The sequence below is a fragment of the Serinus canaria genome, chromosome 1A (genome assembly GCF_022539315.1).
Source record: "Serinus canaria isolate serCan28SL12 chromosome 1A, serCan2020, whole genome shotgun sequence".
Lineage (NCBI taxonomy): Eukaryota > Metazoa > Chordata > Aves > Passeriformes > Fringillidae > Serinus > Serinus canaria.
The window spans coordinates 66,549,545-66,577,470 of record NC_066314.1 but is presented as its reverse complement, the minus strand read 5'-3'; the positions used below and the strand labels follow the sequence as shown (position 1 = coordinate 66,577,470).

Below are 27,926 nucleotides of genomic sequence, written 5' to 3'. Positions count from 1 at the left end.
TGTCATTTAAACAGAGCTAAGAAACAAGAGAGTATAGTAACAGCTTCAGGTCCTGCAGAAGACTGACTGATGGAACTGTGATCATTGTATCATACTGTGGGGTTTATTATTTTTATTTGGGGATTCACAACTGCTGATCATGATTCTTTCTGTCCTTTCTGCTAAGTGTTCTGTTGGGCACAGAAATTTAACCTTTGCTTATCTTTGAGCTGGTTATATTTAGACTTCAGATCTGGTATGGAGGAGGTGGCCCAGTCCCAAAGCCTGGAGCTGGGACAGGCTACCCACTTGACAGTCTCTGCATCCACAAGCCTTTGCACACAGGGTGTTGGTGCCAGGCAGTTAGAATCTGGCCAGGATACACATCTGCACCAAGGAGATGGGATGCATCCCTGTGTCCCAGGGATTAGACATGGCCAGAGCTGGCCTGTGGGAAGGGGATCTGGGATTATGTTCACATCTGCTGTGTGTCTGTCCTATGACAGCTCCTTCACAGCCTGCCCTTCAGTGAATTTCCCTTTACAGAGTATCTGCTAGAAACTACTTAACCTGAAATAGAGTTAAACAAAAGCTAAATGAAAGTTAATGACCATATAAGCAGCTGATTCTGGAACAGCCTTGTGACAGACACTTGAGAAATGCCCTGTAGTTACTGGAAGGTATTTCCCAAGGTCTCCTTGGGATGTTCTCTGGCTGTGTCAGCAGATGAAAATACTGTCTATATTTCTGTAGCCACAGGTGATGAGGAATTGCTCCCACAGTGTAATTTAAACCTACTAGGGTTCTCTCTGCATGGGGTCAAGTGTGCAGAGAGGGGCTCTTGCATGTTTGATTTCACATGACTGAACAAGATCTGCTTCATTTGTGCTTTCTCAGGGTATATAGGGTACAAACTTTGGTCCATATAGAAAGTGTAAGTTACACCAGTCCTGCATGTCTGGATTCAACACGGCAGTTTCCTGAATTGCAAAAGGCCACCCTGCTACACTGAGCTCTGAGCTCTCCTTTTGGGGGAGAAAGAATGGAAGCCTTCAAATGATTCAAGTGGCATGAAGTTCAGCAGTGTTAGAAGGTTCATTTAAATTTTCTCACAAACCTCTCAGAACCTTCTTTGTAGCATGATTAATATCAACTGAAAGTTTCTGTTCTGGGATCAGCTATTGCTCAGCTTACCTTGCAGCAGAGCACACTGAGGCCTCATTCATTCCCACCATAACTTAGGCAGTAGTTGCCAGCTGGAAAATGATGACAGATTTGCATCCTGTTCAGCTCTGTTTAGGAGCCCATGTTCACTGCCTTGCAGTAACACTATATTTGCACAGTGCCTTTAAGCCCAAAATATTGTAGTTTTACATGACTTAAGGGTGGCCATTTCTATCAGCCCTGAAGTTCAGCAGCTTCAGGGCTGGAATGTGGCAGCCAGCTACCAGACCACAGTATGTAAGTGTACTGTGTGAGTGTCTTATCCACATGAATCTGCAAACAGAATTTGAGCAGGCAGAGACCAGGCTGACCTCCCTAAGCCTTACTTTAGCTACAAGATCTTCAATACCCATAAATAAACAAGCCCTGAGTTGACCTCTCTTTTGTAGCACAGCCCTGCCTCCAACATTGTGCCAGAGCAATGCTTTGCTGCTGCAGACCCTCTGAGGCTCCTGCTGAGCCCCCCAGCAACCCCCTCTGACCCTGCAAGGTGCTGCTGAGGCTCTCTGTGCCAAATTGAGTGTCCCCACACAATGAGGATACAGCTGCCTGCCTGCCAGAGTTAATGAGCAGAGAACCTCAGCCTCCAATTAAACTTTTTTTCAGCCATGTTTCTCAAAGATCTTTACAGAAAAAGGAGATATTCTGCTCTTTATTTTATACAAAAGGAGGATGGAGGCTAAAACGCAAAGAAATTAGATAACTATGTGAAAATTACAATGCAGATTATCAGCAGAGCTCAGAATTAAACTCAGCTCCCAGCCCCAGCACACCCCTTTCTATCACTTTGTGCATCAAACAAGGCACAACTTAAAATCCACCACTTTTTAACTATCATGGGAAAGAAGCAGTTCTGCTGCAGCTTTCTGTTTGACTTCCTTTGCATTTGCATCAAGCCAGTCTGGCTGTGCTTTTATTTCATACTTACTACCACCTCATGGACGTTGTTTTATGTGTGAGTGCCATTGAAAATATATTTGAAGCTAGAGTTTGGTGGGATCAAATTTTTGGATACAAAATTCCCAGAAAATCTAAAATACTGAAACCTGAAAAAAAAAGAAGGGGAAAAGAAATCTAATGGTCACTTCTCTCCTATCACTATATGGTCCCAGTCCAGTAGGAACTGCTGGCTCCAGCCAGCCTGCCAGAGGTCTGGAATGCTGGGACAAAGGGCCAAAAACCATATTTTTTTCCATCCAGACAACATTTTAGATGGAAAAAGAAGGACATATCCAGGGACACCCAGAGGAATAGCAGTCATAACAATGCCAACTTTTCCGCTTCCAGAGTTGTTTACACCCACAAAATTAATTGTGGTGCCAAACCACAAGGAGAGTTGTGACTCCCTAAAACGTGTGGTCTTTATCAGAAAGGTCAGATGAAGTAATTTTGAATTATTAGACACATTAACAATGCCTGAGGGTGTCATATACGAAGAGCTGACACCTTCAAGCACTGATGCAAGAAGGATGGACAAGAACATGAGGTGAGGGTGGTGGGAAGAAAGGTCTTTTTCAGATGTATCCAAGGTAGAGCAAATTTTATTACTGGGCTAGAAACAGAGTATCCCAGGAGTGAATAGCTCACACATTTGATCCCATCTTGGGCTCAGTCCAGCTCCCACTGAAGTTTAATGGAAGTTGGATCAGGCCACTGCACTCACATTTTTTCCATGCATGGAAAACTATTTCCGTTACTTTGAATTACAATACCACTGGCTTTGGATTTTATATAATAAAGTAAATCTAGACCACTGTTTATATTCCAAAAAACTGCATTCTGGGATGCCAGCAAATATATTGCCTGTTGGATTAAAAAAAAAAAACAAAAAACTGGACACATTGGTTTAAAAAAACAACAGCTCCTAATTATTAAGCATAATTTCTCTTCCTTGTGCTTTTCTGGAGTCCTCAAATATTTGAAATATGAAAGGTGCATTTAAATTGTTCTCTGGTGGTTGAAATGGTGGAATCTGTAAAACTACAATGTTTTATAAGAAACAGAGGTTTAATATAAAAATAATCTTCATGACTGGCTCATTGCTTATTGGCATATTTTAAGCATTTAAAAATTTACAGGGAAAAAAAACCAACACCCTTGTGGTGTCAGTAACAAAGCGGATGGATATTAGCAAACCCTCATATTTTGGGAATTGGCTTCTCTTGATTGTTCTGACTGCAAATGAACTCCGCAGATGCTGAGAGGTACAGGAAATGTCTTGTGCTAGAAACAGCATTTGCTCCCTGCTTTATGATTTGGATTGTACTTAAATCCCAATGTGGTAAGACTGATTAGCAGACTTTGGTAAAGCCTTCTGCTCTGGTACAGTTTTATTACCAAGAAAAAACACAGAGAAGACGTCCACAGTGAACACACACCCACACCCTGGGAGCAAACATTCCTGTAGTTAGCTTATGCCAGGGAAGAGCACAGCCCCTGTCCTTTGAAACACAGAGCAGCAAAATAAAAGAACCTCACCAAAAGAATAAAAACACCCAGGCATACACAAAAATAACAGAGGGAAAGAAATGTCATTGAGGGACATTTAATGTTAAAGAGAAACTATTCAACTGGGCTGGCAGTGAGGAGGATTTAGAGCTGAACAAGGTGACCACCTGCAGCCACTTCAGAGAGAACTGGCAGCAGGATGAGGAGTGCAGCTATGAGCATGTGTGCGTGTGCAGCACTTCTTTCCACTGACAAATATACTCTGCAAACATCCCTGGCACCAGCAGCTTTTCCTCTCTATTGAAAAAATAAGTTTCAGCATGGGATTTAAAGGAAAAGAAAAAAAAAAATCACTCACACACACAGAGCCATGGGGCTTGAGCTGGGCAGATTGCCCTTGGCCCAGGTGGTACAGAAGAGCCAGATGCTGGCTTCATGGGCACTCCCAGGCTGTGCACTGGTCAGCCACAGGTTGAACCTTCCTTCTTCATAACAGCAGGCTGTGAACTTTCCTCTACCCCACTGTGGTCTGGGGAGCATCCAGGAATGGTTTACAAGACTGGGGATTTTAACCCATACTCACGTAGCCTTAGCTAACCTTTCCTCTAATGTGACAAAGCCCTTCAGAGGGACCAAGAATCAGTTCCAAATTTCCCAGTGCAGGATTTGCAATCTGAATAACTAAGACTCACCATTGACTGGCTGTAATTTCCAATGTGCAGTAACTGTTCCAAAATGCTGAGATTTACTGATCAGAGAGAAGAAAGAACCCACTCCTCTTCTTCTTACTGACTTTCTTTCTATAATGAAAGAGCACATGCTGGTGTGCTTTGCCAGCACCTCCTCAGCTTCTTCATCCTGACTGAAGCATCCGAGGGGACATGCACCCAAAGACAGATTCCTCAGCAGAACTGAAGGAACGTCAAATTAGCTGGCCTGATGTGTGTGTGTGGGGGGGAGATTTCAAAACCAAAATGTCTCTTAAATAAGCTTCTTTAATTATTATAATCTGTTTATTTATACAAATATAAAATATATTTATATAGCTTTATATAATATAGATTTGTTGCTTTGGCAGCTCCTTTCATTTACAGACGTACTGGTCAACGATCTCTGTGCACTTTTTACACTTGACATAACAGCACCAGTGGAACTTGCAGTGGCAGCGCTCCACCTGCACGCTCTTGAACTGGTCGTAGCCCCGGCCGCAGCACATCAGCTCGCAGCCATCCATGCCCTCCGAGGTCTTGTTGCACAGCCTGCCCTGGGTGCCCAGCGAGCCCGTGGTCTCGTTGCGGAGGCAATAGTCCGGGCTGGGGTCCACGTAGACCAGGTCCTCCTGGGTGGGCATGTTGAAGCGGTTGTTGACCAGCTCCAGCTTGCCCTTGCGGCTGATCCTCATGGCGGCGGCGCTGTCGTACTTCTCCTTCAGCAGGTCGCCCACCTTGCGGAAGTCGGCCAGCTGCAGCCAGCAGGTCTTGAGGCTGCACGAGCCCGACACGCCGTGGCACTTGCAGGCCACGTCTGCCAGCTTGTACACGGCCTGTGGGGAGAGAAATGCAATCAGGCAGGGCTCTGTTTATTCCTGCTGCACTGGCAGCTGGCTTAATTACAACGAATTCATCGCGCTCTCAGAACTGCTTTGATTATCCCGCAATTTCTGTTGTTTCGCCCTTCAGAGGAGACAAAGGTCTTCTCCTCCCCCTGTTGCGACTGCTGCGCTCCTGTTCCCTAAGAATTTCTATTTCTGGTCACACTGCCTGCAAACACGACTTCCTCACCCCACCTTCTTTCCCTCTGGCAGACTTCTGGCTTGACAGCAGGGTCAAGAGTAGGAGAAAAAGAGAAGGAGCCCTCTTTGCGTGGACTCTGGAAACTCCCCACCTCACAGACTGTGGGAATCCATAAAGTCAGAGGGTTTTGGGAAAGCTGACAAAAGCAGACCTCAGAGACAGCAGAACTGTGATTAGAGCTAAGCAGTAGCCATGAGATAGGTCAGCAGAAAAATTATGTAAAAAGTAAAAAAATAAAGACAAATAGAGCAATGGTCTGTGTATTAACGCTTGTCTAGAATAACTCCCTAAGCTGCAGAAAAGTATATCTAGTGAGATATTAAGAAGTTCTAAGCTTGACCTCCACAGTGTGGCATGTTTTTCCCATTCAGTGCTGCAGAGGGAACACCTGGGAACCAGCCCATTTCCTACTGCCCGCACCAGGAACAGACACTATCATTACAGGGATACATCTGCATCCTTTGGAAACAAATCCATGGGCCCACACCCTTTCCCATCATCTGCCCCAAGAGGAGCTCATCCAGGGGCAGTGTCCAGAGAGAGGCAGGCAGGGGTGGTGGTGCACAGAGGGACACATCTCCCTGGAAGACAGCTCGAGGTGCTAGCATTCAGGAACACATAATGATTATATGCAGGTGCTTTTATTGAAAAGCTCTGGGTGTCAGGCGTACAGACCCAAATCTGACTCTGACATGGGTTGAGGATAAACATGTTTTTATACCTTTAACATTACATAACCATTAATGGTTAAACTGTATTGTGATTTCATCTAAGCATGTATTTTTGTAATTTCTATCAAACCCCCTAGAATAATTTCTCTCGATTCTTGTTACGATTAAACAATAATTATACCCAATTACCAAACAATCATCGCATCTAACAATCACATCATTTATCATAGTCATTAAATGATTATACAGGTGCAGCCTAACATTTCCTCAGGGCTCACCCAGCCTATCTTTCCTACCTTCCTTGAACATTTTATGACTTTAGAAACATTTTATCCCTATACTCTGAGAGGCGCTCCCCAGGTGTCCCTGGCAGCGCAGGGCTGAGCCGGGAGCCCTCGCTGCGTTCCTGCGCCATCTCGTGCCCGGCTCCCTCCACTAGCGCGGCTGTCGCCAGGCAGAACTGCCAGGATTTCAACAGCACATGCAAGCTTCCCGTGCTGTCTTTTCCCAGACACTTCCAGCTACATTTTCAGGGGCCTGCAGGGGCTGCAGATGCATCACACCCCTGGAAATTCAGCATCGAAGTTAGCAAAGAGTCTTGAAAATTCGGAGTGTAAAACCCTCATCAGGGCAAGCTCAGGATGTGAAGGGAAACTCTCCTGTTTACTCTCCTCCTCCCCAAGCTAGCTGGGAGGTGAGAGAAACACTGAGAAATAAAAAACCAAGGAAAGAAAACTGAAATGCAGGTTGGCTTTGCTCTTCCCATTCATTTCAGAGACAGGTACAAAAGTGTAATGCCACGTGAGCTCCTGTCAGCTCTCAGGCACTGATAGAGAGAGCTGGGCATTCCCTCACTGTCAGAGCTGTTCTGTGTTACAGCAGCTTAACCCCCAGCCCTTGGCTCATCATCCTCTCACCATCAGGCTCACATCTGCTCTCCCAAAACCATCCTGCAGTGCTTTTGCCAGATCCTGCATGCCAAGCAGAGATGTTTGGCATCAGCTGCAAAATTACCACCAGCTGTATCTGGTGGGGGAAGAGCAACGAACATGAGAACAAAACAGGGTGCTCTGAAAGAGATGGTGATGTGTCTTCCAGCCACGTTTTCTGCTGAAAAAAAGCAGCCAAACAGAGGTTTCTGACACAGAAGAAAGCTTCCTAGCTCTCTGCTTTCATGTGCCAAGATGATTAAGGCAATTGAGCATACTGCAAGCAAAACCTTCTGCCTACAACAACGTTCTGGACCAGCAGGGAGAGGTCAGAGTTCTCCTACAACAACTGGTTGCTCCTTGCCTAGCTAATGTCTAGTGCTTTTGACAGCTAGTGAAGATTCAATTTGGCTTAATGGCTAAATCACATGGAGGCCAATACAGCTCCTGAGAAAGTCAATGGAGTGAGCTCTTAAAACAGAAAAGCTTTAGTTCTGCTCCTCAGAGCTCAATTTACCAAGGCAATCCCTCATGGTGCAATGCAACAGCTACAAGCTGGGAGTTAAGCACTTGTCTTGGATCAAACTACAACTGCAGAGGACCAACCACACTGTGACTTAAGGATTCCTGCTGTACTATGACCAGACAGGCTACAGCTAAATTTCCTGAGCACCAGACACTTACTATATCCTCACTACACTGCCAGCCTGCTTGTTATAAGCCTGTGTTAGCACTTTTTGGTTATGGTTCTGTCAAATCCCAGGCCACTCATGTCTCCCTTGCCCTTGCATGTGTTTTTATAAAGTATTATGATTCTTCCTAATCCTGGGCTTTGTTCCTTTAGAAAAACACTGTAACTCAATCCCCTTCAGTTAATGTCATGGGAATGAGTTCATTCTGACTTGGCTTTAGGCAACTGATGCTCAAAACATCTGGCCCATGTGGGCAGGAGCTGTTCTGGGGAAGGTGAGTGCCACCAGTGATCACAGGTGAGCATGGTGCCACTCAGCCCCCCACTGCTCCCACCACCCAGGTGCTGTGGAGCCAGCCATGGCTTCAGCTGCTGAATGACCCTCCCACTGTCCCCCTTCACTGCCCAGATGAGGAGAAAGCAGAGGAAATTGGAGAATTCCTCTCTGACAGAGCTCAGGTCAAGGTAGAGAATAACAGACCCCACAAGCAGTTCTGAGGGTGGGATCTGACCCATGGCCATGCCACTTAAACAGGTTGAAAATGCCTCTAATGGAAGGGCTTAAAGCCCCTTCCCATAAGCCCAAGTTCTCTTCCAATTCTTTTTGTGCAGGAATGGGAGCAGGAGGAGAATTAATGGGTAATTCCTCTGTGGTCAATTAACCAGACCCCCTTGCAGGCTCTTCAGGCAGTGGCTGGAGTGACTGATGACTGAGGGCTGCCATACGCTGACTGGGTAAACACAGTGGGAGGACTGACTGCCACAGCCTGCCAGACAGAGCCACAGATAAGGAAGGGAGGCAATAAGAGAGGGTAATGGAGACCAGTTGGAAGAAAAGACAGATGGAAGGAAAGGACATATTGAGATAACAGCCAAAGACAAACAAACAGGAGCAATAAAGCCAGAAGCCACCACCACAAGGACTACGACGTGGAGTGAAGGGGTGATGGGGTCAGGACTGCCTGAAAGATAAAAGACATCTGATTCCCTCCTGTCCACCCCCAGCTCCTTCTGAGAGCCACAGAGAGAAGGGACAAGCCTCTCCCCTGCCACCAGAGCTCCTCAGGATTCAAGGAGAACTTTTTCATTCATAGGAAACTGAGTGAAGGGACATGCCAAACATCTGCCTAAAAATCAGAAGGTATGAGCTGAAACCCTGGCTGTGAGAGCAGGGCAAGGCTGCAGTGGGGTGGCAGCTGGTGGTCACTCTGCAGTGCTCACTGCTGGGTCTCCAGCAGTCCTTTTCTTCCAGCATAAACTTCTGGGAATGAGGAGTTACATATGCACCTTCCTACTCACAGAACCAGTATCTCAGAAGTTTAGGAATGCAGGACTAGACAGGACCTCCTGGGTTATAAAGTGTGATGTCTTGCTATTGTAGGCACTGCTTCAAGTAATATTTTCCCTAAATGCATAGGATGCCCTTTTAAAAGCAATTAGTTTTTCACCCACCATTATTCTGATTGCCATTCCAACAATAAGATATTTTTTTTTTTTATTTCCAGCCTATATGTATTTACTTTATGCCCATTTGCTATTGTGCCAAATTGGCCTTTTGCTTAAAAAGTACTTTTCCTTCCCTATTATTTCTCCCATGAACACAGACATCAGTCATATCCTCTCTCCACTTCCACTTTACTAGGCTAAATATGGCAAGCTGCTCTAGCAAACTTTCTTAAGAAAAGATTCCTATCCCTTGGGTCAGCCCTAACAAGCCTTTTCTAGTCTGAGGTCATTTTACTTGGGAATATGAGAACACACAATACTTTGGGGCCTCACGAGAGCTTAATACATGGCATTAGTATTCCCCCATGTTGTATAAAAAGACTTATGTCTAGTGTGTTACAGGATATTTACCACCTTCCAAGCCATATTACATCTGCAGCCAGTTGCAGCCAACTGCTGAGACCAATTCTTTCCTACTCTTTTCCTAATGACTAAAGATGTATTTCATGCAAGGCCTCAAATGATGGTCTTAATGTTGTTTTACTGAGTGTCATTAGCAGCCGTACAAAATTCAGATTCTCCTCTGTGGTCGTAATACCTGCCACCTTTGCTTCAACAGCAAAGTTCATCAGCCCATTCCTAGCACTTGTGTTGAGGCTCAGAAACAAAAATCCTAAGGGCAAATCCTTGATGAGCTCTGCTAATTAAGCTTCACTAAAATCAAGCTACATTCTTTCACACAACTTACTGACATCTTTCCTTGAACCAGTTTTTTGTCCATCTCACAGCTACTGCAAATTTCCTTACATTTTCCAGTTTAACCAAGAACTTCCCATGGGGGAAATACCTCAAATGTTTCAAAGAAGTTCACATAAATGCAACCTATTAGATCCAGTCTGCTTTTAGAAAATCAGTAATCTTCTAAATGATTGTGTGACCAAGCTTTGAAAAAGTCTTCTCAAATTATTTACTATTTTCCTCTGAGATATCCAGTGTCCCCCACCCCAACTCAAAGCCCCAGGCGAAGCACTCACTTACTCTGGGTACCAAAATTTCTCTGCCTTGAGACTCAGCCCCATCCTCACTGGCTGCCTCCTTTCTTCCAATCTCCTCCAGTGTACAAAGTTTAGAAAACTTTTGCTGTTTATTTTATTAGCCTTTTCAAGGTCTGACTCAGCATGAGTTTTACTGTTCTCACCTCCTCTTTACACTTCTTGACCTCTAAGAGCTTTTCATTATTTATTTGCTATCTTTTTTTTTTCCCTCCACTGTTAGAAGGCTCTTGATCTATTCCTAACAGCTTCTCTGTGGCAGTTATTCATTCAGTGAGGTCTGGATATTGTTCCTACAACCTTTTTTCTCTTGTTGGCATGCAAACTTATAATGGCTTTAGCATCTTGGATTTGAAAAAGTTCCAGACCTCCTCCACATCCAGTTCCTCAGCTGAGCTTATTAACCAGCTCCCTTAGTTTATCAGAGGGTTTTTTTGGGGGGTTTATTTGGTTGGTTTTTAAAAATCTATGAGCTTAACTACACACTGGTTTATACTTCCCTTTAATTTAATCTAATCTAAAATGACTTCTGTTCCTTTAATCTATGTTACTGCAGTTCACCTGGCACCTCAGCCTAGGGGCCATACTCTGTCTCTGGACCTCTCAAGGCTCTTGGAGTGTCATGTTCACTCCTTGCTTTAGGCAGGGTATTTATCTAGAGTACAAGTTCATGCTCCAGACATGTAGGATATCTAAAGCAAGTAATTCAGAAAAGAATGTCATATTCAGGCTACTACCCCACCACACACACACCCCATTTCCTAAGCAAATGCAAAGTTGCTGCCCATCCAAGCCAAAAAACCCAATCCCAAACCAAAACTCAGTGAATTATACAGCTCTCAAGCCCAGTTCTTCACCTACTGCAAATTTACCCCAATTTGGTTTTGCAAAATAACCATGAAGTACTTGCAATGCTTCAACCTGACACACCAATTTCACAACCAAAAAATGGAACAAATCATCTTTGGTGTCTAAATGAAGCTGAAATTACATGCAGAAAAGACAGAAATCCAACGGAAAGGGAAAGATAATTCAGTAACAATTAGAAGTAAGAAAGGGCAGAAAATTGATAAGGAAACTAAGGATATTAGTTAGAAATGTGCAGAAGAGCAAGACTAAGTACAATTAATGGGATTTTTTAACATGAATTAGAAATAAAATTAATCTTTGAAAAGCTTACTTCTAGGGAAGAATGATAAAAATTTAAAACACCCTGGGGAAAATGCACAAATGTTCAAGTTAGTATTCCTGTTCTACTTTTGGAAAGAGGCAGGATTACACAGCTGCACTGCATATGAATGATGCTACACCTTCCAGGCTATTAATCACAGACAGAGGAATTGTGTGAAAAGCAAAAGTGCATACACTGAATGCATGCAAAAGGGGTATGGGAAAATGGGAAAGGGTACACTAAAGTGACAGGAAAATGATTTGATGGCTGATGAGAACCTCTGAAAGTGAGAGAGTCTTCAATCTAGTTTGTCAAGAAAGAATGGTGAATAAATTACAGTAGATAAATACTTGTATGCCAAGGAAATTCTGATTACTAAGAGGGTTTTGGATTTAGCTGTAAAAGGCAATAAAAGAACAGACTGGAAGCCGGTGTCAGATAAATTCAAATGATAATTAGGTTCAGAGTTGAAACAGTCATTAATGCTGGCTATCATACTACAAAGGGAAGTGATGGATTCTCCATCCCTAGGGGTCCTCAGATCGCAAGTGTGAATCTTCTCAGAAAATGTTTGCCACCTAAATGCAAACTATTTACTGTGCCCAGTGCCAAGGTAACTGAACAAGGCCTGAGTTTCAGAGATGGCCAGGCTCCTGGCCTTATAGTCCCAAAAATCTAAATGATGGTAGTAGAAAACAACTAGGGCATAGGTTGGACTCGATGATCTTAGAGGTCTCTTCCAAGCTCATTATTCCTGTGATTCTGTAACACTACGTGTCTAAAGGTACTTTTCACCACCAGCCTGTTACTCTCAGAGCTCTGGGAAGCTAATTTCTTAGACATAAACCTTAAAAATGGGCCATAACAGCACCTAGTTTATTTGGAAAGGGCTTAAACGCCTACATATGTGTGCCACACAGTATCTCAACAGACCCTAAAATTCACTGGCAACAGAAACCTGACACTAAAACCAGAATACTGTCAACATTGTAATATTCACAAAAATGCAGAAAACATGACTGTATGCTTTTACTGGGGCACCACTGGATTATCCCCCATCAAACCCCCAAGCAATCTGCCATCCAGCTACCCCCACCCTTCTGACTCTCCCTCTGAGGCAAAGCAAAGGTCCAGCACCGCTCTTACCCTGCGGCCAGCCTCGTTGTTCTGCAGGTTCATCAGCATGCGAGCCTGCTCCTCGGAGCCTCGCACGTAGTTCTTCTCCCTCTCCTTGGCATCCACGAACTCCTTGGCGAAGCGGTAGCCGTACTCCACGTTGTCCCCGCAGCCGCCCCACAGCCAGTCCCGGGGCAGGTCCTTGGGCCGGGCGGTGCGGCTGCAGCCGCAGCTGGACAGTTCTCCCTCGCGGCACGCACGGCTGATGGCGTTCACCACGCCGGCCGCGCTCACCGCGTAGGTGAAAGCGGTCTCTCGGCTACCTGGGAGAGAGGGGAGAGAAAATTAACCCCACACAGGTCTCATTTGGTGTGCTGCACACAGCCAGGAGCACGCAAACGGGCTCCACAGCAAGCTCTGAGAAGGTGCACAGAATCTACTGGAACTAAAGGATGTGATGGTCAAGTGCAAGGGATCCATTCTGCTCTGGATCACAACTCCAGAGGCAGGGACTGCTCATCCTCTTTCCCCTTCACTTATCCTTTCATTCTAACCTGGAGGAAACTCTCAACCAGGAGGGTTGCTCACTTGCTGAAAATACAGCTGCTGACTTAGCCACTGCATTTGCCAATAATCATTAAGAACAAGTAACGAGGTTGGGTCTGTGCAAAAGGAGTACTCTGCTTAGGCCAGTTGCTCTCTGGAATGGTTTTCATTTAACTGGGACATGCAGTCTTTGTGGGCTCCTCTTCACTGGATTTATTTTAGTTTACATAAGGTCAGCTGAAAATTATTTGTAGACAAAGTGAAGGAAACTCATTTTTACACTGCAACATCAAGGCAGGGGCTCTTTCACTGCCTGCAGAACCACAGCGCTGGAAGAAGTAAAACTCCCATGTAGTCCACAATAAATGAAAAGACTTTTCCATTAGCAGATTTACTAGGGACTGCCCTGCTTGGCGTGCATACCCTACACAGCTGGATCAGGTCTCCAGCTCGGTATTCCTGGCAGGGATTCAGCCCCAGTGTGACCGGGGCACCAGCACAGGCAGAGCACTGCATGAGGCCAAGCACCACGAGTGCTGAGTGTCTGCAGAGAGGGAGAGGGACAGGGAGGCAATCCACACCTACACTCTCACCACATGTCTAATAAATAGCTGAACCAACACCTTCAGAGCCATTGTGCCCATCACCAAACTTGCAGGTGATAAAGAGAACAACCGCCAAAGCTTCATTAGGATAAGCAATCTAATTGTGAAGGGCTACTTACACCAAAACCCAGCAAGATGCTCTCGAGCAAATTTTGATGACTTCAAAGGGCAGATCCTCAAAGCATAGTTTATCACCAGCTAGGAGGCTCTCAGTGCCAGCTCCCTCAGCAGGGCTGAGCTGACACATTTGGTCTGCTCTTGTTCCAATTTGCACGTGCTGACAATCCCTAATTAATAGCAGCTTATCACCAGCTTAGTGGTAATGACCCAAGACAAAGGCAAGGCTGTAAATGGCATCTACCTGGCAGAAAAACTTTGGATTTTTTACCCCACCTAAATGAGAGATGAACACTAAGGGTTTCTGCTCTGGAACACAGCTGATAAAATGCTACAGGACACAGAACACAGAAGGGAGGTCTTTACTCACAGGTCATTAGAAGAAAACTGGTCACCAAACCTCCCTGGTCCAAGAGATACAGAGGAGTGATTCCTAGTTAAGGCAACTCAGATGAGACTGGCCTGTAAGGGAGTCAGGTTAACTCTTCAGTAACCAAAACCAAGCTTTTACTCATCTAGTTTGTTTTCCATGTTATGGGTCTTTTAAGGCAACAGTCCAATGTGCAGTTTTGCCCCTACCGGTATGGAGAAAGCCCTGAGGACACACCAACCATCCTTTTGAAGGAGAGCACTTCCCTGTCTAAAGAGATTAAAATACATGCGCAGGAAAGGACCTCACACTGTGACAGCTCTGCAACAGAGACCGCATCACTCCAGGTGCTTAGCATCCTTACAGCCTGACTGAGACCCCTGAAAAGACACTGGGATTTACACTTTTACTCTCCGTATTTTAATAATCTCCACTGTCAGATGTAGCGGCACAACTCAGTGTACAGCCCCTGCGACTGCACGAGTCGTTCAGGCTGCTGAGGATGGTGGTGGCACAAGAGGCTGGAACAAGTCACAGCAGGGTGGGGTTCTCCCCTCCACCTTGCTGCCCACAAAGCAAATACTTGGAGAAGTATTTGAGTTTTCGCTCGTCCTCTTAAAGTCCAGCCCAGTCCCGCACCTCTGTGCTGCCGTCTCCAAGGACTGGGCTGTTATTCCCGAATATTCTGCACACGGCTGCGGGCCCCGGGAGCTGTGCCCGGCGGCGGGGAGCTCGGCGGAGCTCTGCTGCCCTCCTGTGCCCGCCCGCCGGGAGCCGGGGCCGCGGCCGCTCCCGGGGCACCGCGGCTCCGGCAGCACCCAGGTAGGGCTGGGCTCCCAGGGCTCGCCTCTCTGGAGCTGCTCGAGAAGGAAATGGGAGAACGCACCCACCCATCCCCCCCTCCGTCGTCGGGGACACAAAAGTGTGTCTCTTGAACTTTTTTAATGAAAAGGTTTTCGTTTCAGCTCGTTGTTTTTAAAAGCATTACCCCAAAGTTTGTAGATCTCGAAGAAAAACAAGGAAAAAAAAATTCTCTTTGTTCTCTGTTTTATGACTGTCTTCTTTTTTTTTCCACTTTTAGCATTTGAAAGGGCAGAAGAGATAAGATCTTTGGCTCCAGAAATGACTGGACTAACCTGGAAACCCCAGCCTTGCATTTAGGATTCCTCTGAAGGAGATATGTTCTCTCCTCCCCTGAGGAAATTCTAACATAACCTTTTGGGGTGCTCTGTCCTCTCCCTCTCATAAATGCAGCAGTAAGGAATGTGTCTGTATGTAATGTATAGAGCTATACATACACACACGTGCAGTCTAAAATCTGTATTGACAGAACAGGAAGCAACTTCAGAAGGATAATTTTTTACATCATTATATATTGTTACTGAATAAACCACATTTAAAAGCTAAGAGCAAGTCTCCCAACAACGTAAACACTAGGAAAAAACAATGCTCCAAGGCAGCGTACTTCAGAGCTACGGGTGCTCCTCCAAAAGCTTTGTATCACTGGACTGCCTCACTCCCATGAAAAGCACAAAATGAAGGTGTAATGATTAAACACAGACCAACCAGCTCTCCTGTTCCTGAGCAGAGTCAAGTTCTGTGAAGGGGAAAGGAAACTGATCTTCCAGGTTTCTAAGTGCTCTCACACAGATCTCGCAGGCTTTGGACAAGTCAGGTTCTCCTCCCCTCTCACAATCCAGTGCAGCTCCAGAAATCACATAATATATGCCATGCTCACATCGGTGGGTGGGCAGCAAGGGTTGTTGGCACACTATGCATCTTCTGGGTCCTTCTTATCTCCCTTCCTCTCCCTCTCCACAACAATCTGGCATGTCTGTGCACTCTTGCAGATATTCTGGTCTCCAGACCTTTCTCGTGCCATTGGCACAGAGTACAGAAAAAGGGCTGTGGTCCAGATTTGGGGCTCAGAGGTTCAAAACAGGAGACAGACACACAGTATGAACCTAGGGAAGAATGACTTTGTATCTGGCGTAACCTAAGAGATTGAAAGGCTTTGTCTTCTTCTCCAGTGTGGAAAATCTATTTGCTGCAATGATAAGCAATGACTCATTACAGTGCAGGAAAATGTTAAACGGAAGGTGAAGCTATAAAAAAGAGGAGAGGCAGCATCTCCCTCCACAGCAGCTTATCACTGACACAGATAACAGCCTGAATCACCAAAGATCCTGGAATACCCCAGGACACCTTTAGTGACATTTTTCTTTTGTGCAGTCTGGTGCTGGAGCATAAACATCTGAATGTGCTCTAACTGACCAGAGAATGGTTCCAAAACTCTGTCGGGATAGGTTTGCAAAGAGTGGGCAACTGCAGGCAGCCACCTCACACACTGCCATCAGCAGATGCCTACCAGATACAACAGCACTCAAAAAATGCATGCACACACAAACCAAATGGCAGGAGCAGGACTAATGGCCATACCCATCACACACCTACAACAACTCCACCTTCACCAAAACACAAATCCAATCTTAACTCATAGGATCAAATCCATTTTAGTGATGAGAAATCCTCCCACTTCCACTAACCACTCTAGTTCCTTCTTCCTCTATACAATCTGATTCTTCCAGAGCTTTTCATCCTTCAGCTCTGATCTTTGCTCTCTCCTACTTCACCCTTACTTCTCTTCTCCACACATGGACCCTCTCACTGCACTAACCCAGAGAGCTGCAGGAAGCTACTGGAGAATGAGGATTACTCCAAAAGGGAAGATTCCTACTTTATTGAATCCTTGTGGAGTCACAAGTATTTCTCTGGGGATTTGAAATTTACAGCATACTTTAGGAGAAGTTATACATGAGGGAGTGACATCAGAAAGGAGAGATGGAGGTGTATTTTCTGTCCTTTGGTGGATGAAATTTCAGTTTTCATCCCCCAAAGCACAAGTTTTAACAATCTGGGATTGCATGCAGCCCCATCTGGCCACCACCCAAGTGAGAGATCAAGGATGCACAGATGCCTTGGATGTGTGTCAGGAACTGGAAGTATTTCCAGGAAAAGCCATTTCCCAGGGGAGCACCCCAGAGAAAAACTGTTGGGCTATGAGCTGGGCAGAAAGGGAGGAATTAGAACAGGTCTGGTGTGCTGAATTAGGAATTCTGCAAGATTGAGTAACACGTGCAGAAATGTCCCTAGAATTCTCTAGGGTGACACATGAATTTTAGGATCAAACAGAAGAGATCACAGGACTTTGTGCCCTATCTCCTTAACGCCCCAGAGGTATTAAAGATGCATTGTCTCTCAGTGTCCTGCTGCTTATGCAGTTCTTTTGAGAGTGAAGCCAGAACCAGTGTGAGCAATACTGGGGATGCAGGAGCTGAAGGTCTTTTTCCATCCCTCGAGTTCACAACCGAGAAATAGTTCTGATTCTTCTGTGTAAATGATTGGCTTTGTGGGTGGGAAACAAAACCTTCAGACGGGGTTGTGGAGAGTGAGGGAGTGTGTGTGTGTCTGTGTGTGCATGTGTGTGTGTGTGTGTGTGGCTGTTTTAACACCTTTTCTTTATTGGCCTGGCTGTCGGACATATCAAACCGAGCCCGGATTTCTCAGTTTCTTGCCATCAGATGACTGCATTTCAAAAGGAGCTGGGACAATGTAGCTAGGTCACACCTCAATTCAAGTGCAGCAATGGCCTGTCAATGTGCCTTTTATGGCCAGCAGGGCAGGAATTATAAAAATCTCTAAGGTTTACATAGAAAGTGGCACTACGGTGAAGTGGGGGAATTTCCATGCCCGGAGAGTCCATATTTGCTACATCTCAGGGCTGCATTCCCTGTTCGAGATGTTTGGAACGATAACACGGGGCCATTGTTCCTGCCTCCAGCTTCTTCCCTCATTACCTTTAAAGAAGCCCACCAAACAGTGGCAGCCCCCCTCTTCCTGGCCTTCCCGTGCTCCCCCCAAAAGAAACTGTGTCCCCCTCGCCGCCCTGCCGCCCCAGCTGGCTCCTGCTGTGGCCGAGGTGCATCGGTGCCACCAGCCAGGCACAGGCAGCTCGCAGGCAGCACTCGGGCAGCGCCTGCACACCAGGGAATGGGAAAGCTCGTTAAAGGCAGCTTTAGGAGCCGCGCTAATGGGGCTCATCACTTCTGCGTGTGCATTTGAAGGACGGGATAGAGGGACAGAGTGGCTTGCGCCCAGCACGGCCCTGTAGTGCTGGGTGTACTTCTGTACTTCCAGGTGTTCCTACCTATTTTCATGACCCTTCCAAAGACGGAAGTGTTATCCACCGTGCTGCAGTTCCACCGCCGCTGCCGAAACTGGTACTGGCACTCCTTGATGGCGCTGCGGGCCCCTTCCCCGATGAACACCATGTGCTCCTGGTAGAGCTGGCAGAGTTTGCGCTGCCCGGGGGACAGCCCCGGCAGCTGGCTGCACACCGGCTGGGCGCCGATGATGTACATCTCAGGCCTCTGGATGGGGTTCATGGCCAAAGACCTACGATGAGAAAAACATCCCAGGGAGTCTGGAGGGAGAGGCCCCCTCCGCGAAGCGCCCGACACCTCTCCCCAGCAGCCCAGCCCAGCCCAGCCCCGCTCCGGGAGCCCGGGCGCATTTCTCATGTCAGCTGCCTCCCTCCACAGCTCTGCCAGATGCGAAGCTTTTCCAGGGTTCTAGCGGAAGTAACACTGTTCGTTTGTAGCCCGAATTTAAACACAGAGGACACCCGGGATGGGGAGGGGGCACAGAGAAAGCTCAGCACTTTCCCTGCAGAAGAAAGCCAGCAGCTATTTTACACAGCGCCAGCGAGCGATGCCTGCCTTGGAGCCAGGCTATTTTCCGCTCTTCGGGGGAAGGGGCTCCACGGCTGCTCCCAGGGCTTTTGGCAGCGGGTAGGAAACCTTACCCATCCACTCCCTACGCATTCCCTACATCCTAAAGCCCGGACGGCATTTCAGCGAGCCCATACAAAAGGAGCCCAGAAATGCCTGGACGAGAGGGGCTGCGTCCCACCACTCCCGAAACTGGGCAGAGACAGCGGGAGGGGGGGAACCCGGAGAGAAGCGAGCCGCTGCGAAAGAAGCCCGGCAGGCAGGGAAGTTCCCGCGGAGGGCGCAGGGCAGGAGCAGCCGCACGGCTCGGACGGTCCCGGTCCCCGGCCCGCGGCGGACAAAGGCGCAGCCGGCTCCCCTCACTTACCACCAGGAGTTGGCGTCGGCCACTGGCGAGGTGCAGCTGCAGAGGAGCGCGGCGGCGAGGGCCAGCCTCGGCCCGGTCATGGTGGGCTGCGGGGGCAGCCCCCGCGGAGCTGGCCGCCGGGACGGGGCGCCCTGTGGAGAAGCGCCGAGGAGAAGCCCTGGAGCGGGGCCTGCGTGCGGCGGGGGCGCGGCGAGCTCAGCCCGGCTGCCGCCCCCTCCCACCCCGCAGGACCCTCCCCCGGCCGCCGCCTCCCGGGGGCTCCGGCGGCGGCCCTGCCTCCCGCCCGCCCCCGGCCCCGGGGCAGGGGCCGCGCTGCCGGGGCTCCGCCGCCGCCGCCGGAGCTTCCCCGTTCGGCCCGGGGGGAACGCACAGACGGCAGGGCTGTTCTCGCCCTTGCGGGCGTCGGGAGGGTCTCCCGGAGCCTCCGGGCAGCCCCCGGCTCGGTCGCCTTTGAAGCGCGCCCCGGTCCGGCGGTGCCGGGAGCCCCGCGGCCGCAGGTGTGCGGGGAGCCGGCGGGGCACATCAAAGCGCCGCGCTGGCCCCGCTGCCTTTGTAATGCACAGGCGGCTCGGAAATGAGCGGCCCCTCCCCAAAACGGCCTCCCGAAGGGCCCCACGCCACGGCCCCGGCCCCGTGCCCCGGGCGGGGGGTCTGCGAGGCTCGGCCGGGCCGCCACCGACGAGTGCAGATAGGGCTGGCACCGGAGCCTGATGGCTTTATGGGCAGGGGAGGTGGGCAGGAGAAAAGCTTCAAAGGCTCCTCTTGTCCAAACACCCTCTCCTTTCCCCAGTGGAATCACCGCGAACCTCAAAGGCAGGGCAGTCCGGCAGCTCCTCAGCCCTGTCTCTCCCGGACACCGGCAGAAAGCAAACGCAGGCGTCCTGCACCCTGCAGGTTCTTCTAACGTGCTCCTCACACCCTGTCTCCTTCATGTCGTAGGGAAACAGCCTTATCACACCATCGACGCAGCCACTGCTGCCTCCATTTCTACAAAGCTTCCCACTATCCTGTCCTACCTTGCACCACACACTTCCCACCTCTCTTCTACGGAAAAATTCCCCTTCTGCTCCAGCCTCCTCACCAGGCCTGCTGTCCCCCCAGCCCTGCCCCTGCAGCAGCGGGTCCCCAAAGGCAGGCTGGACGTGCGAGTCCCCCCAGGCTGCGGGGCACACGAGTACCCAGCCTTGCCGTCTGCCTCGCGAGCAGCACCCGAGACATGAATCACCAGCCTCGGCAGCTCAGACTGCTGAAGTATATTTTTTATCGAATTCCTTGCACCCGCCACGGTGGACTTGCTGTGTTTGTTTGCAGCACGCTTCGCTTCCTCCCCCATCCAGATGTGCTGTACCTGCAGCTGGTGGCCCATCTCACCTGGCAGGCAGATGTGGGGCTGCAAGTGCCAGAATTAGCCTCAGGACAAAAAAGCCTTGTGTGACCCAGCACCTCAGTGGGAGGGGAGTTTTACTGCTTGGGCACAGCGGGATCCATGTCTGAAGAAAACAGGGTGACTTTATTCACATCTTCTATATCCTCCCTTTCCCTCCTCCCACAGCCACGAGCGTGACGGAGAGATGGCGAGGTCTATGTGTGTATAGCCACGCATACATGTTTTGGGTCTGTTTCTATAGGGAATAGACAGAATGGAAAGTTTATCTCCCTGAGTCTGGGGAGGAAGGAAGTTATGTATGGATGAATGGCTTTTCCATGACAAACAATGAGTCTGCACAGACATGGTGTGATGTCACCTAAAGAATTTCCAAGCCAGCCTCAGATACAGAAAGCCTTTTCGCTGGCAGAGATGAGAGCGTCCCACCTTTCCATCTCACTACGGCCAGAAAGAAGAACTAGGGCAGGGGGGAAAAAAATAAAAGCCCTCACTGTCTCACACACACACAAGGCATGTGCCATGTAAATAGATGACATGATGGGAGAATCCAAGCTTTGCCCTCACCCTGCGGATTCTGAGAAAGGAGTAAACCATGGCGAGCCGCCCGGGTGCCTCTCCCAGCCAGGAATGTGAGACAGCAGCAGCTGATGAGGCAGTTCCACAAATACAGGTGATGTCAATGTCCGTGTGAGCTTCTCTGAGCACATGTGCACAGTCACAGCACAGCCAGGACACAGCACCAGGCAGCCCCGAACTGGTGGCCCACTGACAGCACCACGGTGTGGTGGAAACTAACACCTTTCCAGCTGGGAAAGCCTGGGAGATGCTCATGTGGAACTTGGTCCAGCAACACAGGGCATTAATGGCATATCTCATTTTAAGTATTAATATGCACAGGGATACGATGATTAACAACAGTAAAGTGTTATGAATACTGCTGGTAGCAACCTGACTGCCAATGAGCACAAGCAAGTGCTTGTCATCTTATTTTGAAACATAAGACATAAGTATTGCTATATGGGATAAGATGGCTTATGCAGCCAGCCTAATATCCTGTCAAAGGTAGCAACTAAAGAAGTTCCTTCAGCAGGAGAGGTCTCAAACTCTGAATTCTACCCAAAATCTGCTGCTGGTGAAAGCAACTGCCATTGAGCTAATATGTGAATTATGGAAGTGAGTAATTTTTAAGGTGCTGGAAAAAATTTCTTCACTGGCTGTGTTTATGACTTCAGATAAAGTGATAATAGCAGGTGAGGCACTGCTGCAGGGATTTAGACTCAGCCAGCAACTTCCACACCAAAAGCTGAAAAGCACTTGCCTGGTGGCCTGAAGAATATGGTCTTCACCTCTTGCATCTGTTTCCACTTGCCACCAAAATCCTGAATGCGAGGTTTCGATTTTGTAAATAAAACCTTGGGTTATTTTTTAATATCAACTGCAGGACTGCTTCGAACAACTTTGAGAAGTTGTTTGCTCAAACAGGGCTGGGTAGGAGACATCAGTGAAATTTTGTGAGGATGAAAGGTGGGGTGAAGCAGGGCTGCTGGTGGGCTGGGATGAACAGAATCAGCGAAGTGTTAGGTAGGACAGCCCAACCTCACTGCAGGCACACCACCCCTCCTGGCCATCATCCCTGTCCATCCTTCCTCATCCAAGTGACTCCCACTTTCACCCCAAACAATCTTTCCCCTGCAGCAGCCCACTCACACTAACTCAGACCACTCCTGCTACACTAGGGGATGAAACAGCAGGAGGAAGAACGCCAAAACCACAGGTTTCTCTTACTTCTGTGGCAAAAGGTCCCATCTCACCCCCTCCAGTGGGCATGGATCACTCAAACAGAAGTGAACCTGCTTGAACACTGCAGGTCTGATGCTTGCACCCAGACCACTAAGGATCACCTGGGCCAAGTAAGGAGCTGTTGCCTGAAAACAGGACATGAATCTCAACCCTTAGATTAAAGATCTAATGCTTCTAAGAGGGCAGAGCAGTGGCAGCAAGCCTTCATCTTTGTAAGCCTCGGCCTTCTGCTGCATTCAACAGTCTGCTGCCCTAGGCAACTGTCTCCTGTGTTGGCTGGCTGCCTGAAATTTGTACCTGTGTTTGCCTTTGTTCACTTTTCAGAGGTGACAACTGTGCATGAAGCATAAATTTACACATCCAGTTTCCAAAGTCACAGTGAAGCAATTGGAGAGCTATCACTGCTTTCTCAACACTGTCCCTGCCATGTTTGCTGGAGGGAAGCTGCAAGACTCCAAGAAAGGGAGGTCACGTCCATGAGATCATTTGCAAAGATTTGGCAGACCGTGAAAAAAGTTGAACCCTTGCTGGAAGACAGCCCTGATAAATGAGAAGGGAGGGTTACTCATACAAATTCCTTGTCTTACCCTTATTGTTTCTTAAAAATTCAGGATGTCCCCAAATGTGACACAGATCTTTATTAAGAACTGTAAGGAATGTTGAAAGAAATCATCACTTCCACATAACTCCAGCGTTCCTCATTTCTGCAACTTGTCTGATTTCTTCTGGTCTGGGAGAACTGGACATACATTCTTGCTGTAATGATCAAGAGCTTGAGTTCCTGTTTATTCTTGCGGCTTGACTAGAGTTCAATGCTTGCTTTTAAGGCCTCACAATGTCCAGTGCATCCAGAAACACTTACTGCTTTCTCTGACACAAGACACTTAAGATGTGAAGGATATTCACTGAAGTAGAGTCTCCTCTGCTTAAGGAGCCAGTAGAGATGTACTGCCCAGTGTCATGGTTTAATCCCTCTTCCTCCTCCTCCTCACCCCAGCTTGTATTGCTGAGCTCAACTTCATATGGTCTGGTATTCCTTTGGCCAGTTGGGATCAGCTGTCCCAGCTGGGTTCATTCCCAACTCCTTGTGCACCCCCACCCCACTCAGTAGCAGGGTGGGGTGAGAAGCAGGAAAGGCCTTGACTCTGTGCAAGCCCTGCTCTGCAATAACCAAAATATCCTGGAGTTATCAACACTGTTTTCAGCACAAATCCAAAACACAGCCCCATACCAGCTACTATGACGAAAATTAACTTTACTCCAGCCAAAACCAGTACACCCAGGAAGGAGGCTTTCCATGTGCTGCTCCAAGGGGAATCCCTTCCCTCTGGTTCTGTGCCATGGACCTGCTGCTGACAGCATCAAGTGATGTATCATAACGTCCTGCTATCCATCTGCTTCTGGCAGACAGGCCTTAACCACAGCTCTTACTAAGACTTCAGGAATCTCATTAAAGTCACATACTTGCCCATTCAGCTGAACCAGTTTTAGAGGTAGTGTAGATAAAAAAAAAAAAAAAAAAAAAAAAAAAAAAAAAAAAAAAGCCAAAATCACTTGAAGGTAAATTGCAGTCTTCACACAGAAACCTAAATCATCTTTTATCTCACCACACCCTGACTAGTCTGGTTCTGTGCTGCTCCTCTGCTGCCAGCCTGTCCTCTCTCAGCACTGTACCACCACATTGCTGTGCTGGTGTCAACCTTCCCAGATCTAAATGCATTCATTTAGTTGTATTGCTATTATTACTTAACCAGCAACTGGAGCCACCTCCATAGGTCCAGACACAGCTGGGGTGTTACAGAAGGTGTAATAAAACCCTCTTAAAGTATCCCAGTGTATCATGTCTGCCCTTTTGTCTTGACATTGCCTCGCTTCACTGAATTGTTACGCACTGTCTGTCTCTGCTGGAAAGGCAGATTATTCCTGCTTATATCCTGCTTGTTTCTTTTGGTACTTACAGGCTCGGTTTTATCTTCTGATGTGCTCATGCAGTACCTTTTTCTGCATCTCATCACCTGTCACCCCTGCTGACAGATCCAGATTTCCTTTCACCACTACCTTGCCCTTTCATTTTTCCATGACTCCCGTGGCCAATGACATCCAGCCTCACTGTCACCAGGGCATGTAGTGCAGCAAATGCCAAGATATACCTGCCAGTCTCAGCAGACTCAGTGACAGCTGTCCCTGAAGTGTCTCACGAGGGAGAGCAAGAATGGAGGAAGCTTGCAAATAAAGCAGAAGTACTAGGCAACAAAAGCAGCCAGATACTAAACATTTTTGCCTTTTAAAACCAGAATATGTACAAAGGATAATGATTCTATGAATAAAACAATTTCTCACTTGTGAAAGATACAAAATATATGTATAGCCTAATGAACATTGTCATTTTCAACACAGTATTTCATGACAGGCAATGAGCTCACTTGGAGCAAGACCACCTCACCCACTACAAGAAAAGAAGCAAACTCCAAAGATTAATCAGGACATGATCCTCCTTCCTCTCAAGGGGATTCAGTGGTACTCATACTCACTCTTACAGCAGATTAAATCCTAGTGTTGAGCCAACCTGGTCCACTGAGACCAGCACAAGATGTCCCAGAGAAAGTGCAAGAGACTCAGCAGAAGCTGCATGTGCTGAAACAAAGCTGATTTAGATTTTTTGAAATCGAGAAAGAAGCAACACAGACCCATCCCTGCAGGTATATAGCTGTCTGGAAACTCTCCACATTTGTGATATTCCCATGGACAGATCCAAGCCATCCAGTTCCAGTTTACATGAGAAATCTATTTGCATGTTGGCAGCCTCAGTTGAGAGCCAGAGTCCTAAACCAGGACATGTCTAGCCCAAATTTTGCCCTTCTTGTTCCCACGACTATTATAATACCAGGGTTTCTGGGGCTCCAGCAATCATCCATAATCACACACTGAAACCTTCTTAGCGTCCTCTATTTATATGGGAAAGTCCCATAAGAAATTAGACCAGTTCCACTATGTATAATTATAGATCTAACAAATCTAGATATATATATTTGAAAGAGGTACCAAGAATTATCCTCTGCTGACTGACCAGCAGATTATTTAAGATGCCCACGAAGTCACAGCTTCCTTGCCAGACAAGCACCTCATCTCCTTCAATTGCACTAACAATTTCATCTTCAGAAAATGCTCCCCAGGCCCCCTCAAAGGAGCCATGGGAGGTCAGGTTGAAACACAAGCCCAGGTGGGATTAGGAAGCCCATGATGCTGCTCCCCAACATCAGATTTCCGAGAATGAAAGACTCCATCCCTCAAGGCCATCTAGCCAATATCTAGGTTTCCCAAATGTTAAATTTACACAAAGGATTAGCCCTAGAGGAGAGTAAGACATGAGAAAAGTGAAAAGAAGAACAGACATCCCTCCTTTGTTTTCCAGAGGCCAACCCTGGGAGCTGGTTTGCTACCTGCTGTATCTGACCACAGCACAGACCCTCAGGCAGTGACAGGAGGGCAGCCCTGGTCCTGCTGGGGAGCTGATGCTGCCTGCAGGACTTGTATGAGAACTCTAGGCTCAGATTATGGTGGTTATGAGCACACCCATCAGCCCTCCTTGGAGGTTAGGAAATGTAAGAACACAAAGTTCTCTGACAACATGAGCAAGGAGGCAGAGCAAGGCAATCCAAGTCAAAGCAACTTCTCTGCAGAGGTTTCAGGACAGGCCAGGGGATGGAAACAGTTGGATGACTTTAAGTGTTCTCTTCCTCACCCTCATCTTGGAAAGCATGGAGCACCTTCATCCTCCCTCAAGGGCTGTCCAGCTACCCCCATCCCACTGGAGCTATCCCAAACCAAGATTTATGTCTCCACATCTCACAGGCCTGGACCTCATTTTTGCTCTGGATATAGATTCCTTTTAGCTTGTTCCACATTCTGTAATCATTACACCAACTGCCAAAGGAAATCAAATATTCAAAGTACAGTTAAACTGTTGCTGCAGTGGTTCTTAATTCTCCAGGAGTGAATGACTGGAGGAAATGGAGATGCACTGTTTACTGCTGTGTCTTGCACATTCTGCACCTCAGTGAAGGTCACAGGGACCAGCATCAGACTGGGTCAGATCAAAACCCTCCTGTCAGTAAAATCCCTGCCAGCAAAGCTTGACATGTACATTTCCAAAGGAAACAGTAAACCATTGGAATAAATCCAAATTCAGTATAATTTTTATCCTTCCTAACAGACTCTTCAAAGAGGTTCTTATAAAGTCTAGTCTAATAAAAATAATAATGGTCAGCTTTTCCTCCACTCTAGACTTGCAAAGCAAGCACATACACCCATCCCTTAAACCCCACAACCCTGACAGCCACTATTTTTCCTTTACCTTACAGAAAGGGAAAGAAAGGTGCAGGAGGGGCTGAGTGACAGGCTGAAAACAGTAAATCTGTGGTGCAGATTTACCTACATTCAGTAAAGCATTAAACCAGGTGCCTGAAAGTAAGTATATCCCTACTCATTTTTGCTGAATTGGGATCAAAATTAAAATCTGCTTGCTTTCTCCATTCTTTCAACCATCAAATACTTCTGCTGTCAATTAAATGTTGCTCCTGCTCAAATACAGTGGATTCAAATACAGAACGTTTTGGGAATAATGCCCAAGTGTATAATTGCATCATCTTCATAGTTTTCACAAACAGTTTCCAAACCAAAGAGAAAAAACTTTTTTTTTCAAGCATGCTTACTGCGTTTTATATTAAAAATAAACTTAGTAAAGGTTGAAGCACCATAAATAAAACCCTGTCTATATCAGGAGATTACATCAATTTAACCAATTTCAGAACTTATCTTCTAGACTGTCACACTTCAATGAAGGAATTTCCTGTTAATTCTGGGTGCAAGAGATTTAAGTTAAACCTATTCAAACTGTCTGGGGAATAGACTGCATATACATTTGTACCAAAAAAGGAGATTACTTTATATCTCAACTTCATTCTAGTACCAATCACTTACGTGCAATTTGAACTGCAGAAAATAAAGGTATCCTGTTACAGATCTTGTTTGTAAGTTCACTGCCACAGGCCCAGGGCACAACTGCACAGAGAATGAACATCAGCCTCCTGGACAGGAACTACACAAAGCTATGATGCTGCCAAAGCTCCTGTGTTATCAGGTCAAGGCCTGAAGTGCAAGACCATGATAGCAAAAAAAGAGAAAAAAAAAAAATCAGTGTGTTAAAAAACTGATAACAGAGTATTAGCTTGAAAGATGGCTCTGTGTAAAATTACCTGCTTTGTAAAAGATGAAGTTTCCAGTATTTGTGCTAGCATTTGCTGCTTTGTAAATCCTTCCCAAAAAGGAAAAGAACAACTGAAAAAGTAACTGAATCTGCTAGTGCACTTTATTCAAATTTGTTCATTTTCATTGACTTTGCCTCAGTTTTCAAAGCGTATTATA

General features: G+C 47.1%; 1 protein-coding gene across 1 annotated transcript; it reads right to left on the bottom strand.

Annotated features, from left to right (window-relative positions):
• Positions 1-1,839: 1,839 nt before the first annotated feature.
• WNT5B (Wnt family member 5B) lies at positions 1,840-19,443 on the bottom strand. Its single transcript, XM_009095123.4, has 4 exons — positions 19,316-19,443; positions 18,366-18,613; positions 12,551-12,843; positions 1,840-5,194 (listed from the first exon to the last, which is right to left on the bottom strand). The coding sequence occupies exons 1-4, from the start codon at positions 19,393-19,395 to the stop codon at positions 4,736-4,738; spliced, it is 1,080 nt and encodes a 359-aa protein (XP_009093371.2). The 5' UTR covers positions 19,396-19,443; the 3' UTR covers positions 1,840-4,735.
• Between the last annotated feature and the right edge of the window lie 8,483 nt (positions 19,444-27,926).

Coding starts and splice junctions, on each gene's coding strand:
- WNT5B (XM_009095123.4), bottom strand. CDS start 19,395: ATGACCGGGCCGAGGCTGGCCCTCGCCGCCGCGCTCCTCTGCAGCTGC. Junction 18,614..19,315: donor GCCGACGCCAACTCCTGGTG/GTAAGTGAGGGG, acceptor TTCTCATCGTAG/GTCTTTGGCCATGAACCCCA. Junction 12,844..18,365: donor TGGAAGGGTCATGAAAATAG/GTAGGAACACCT, acceptor CCTCTCTCCCAG/GTAGCCGAGAGACCGCTTTC.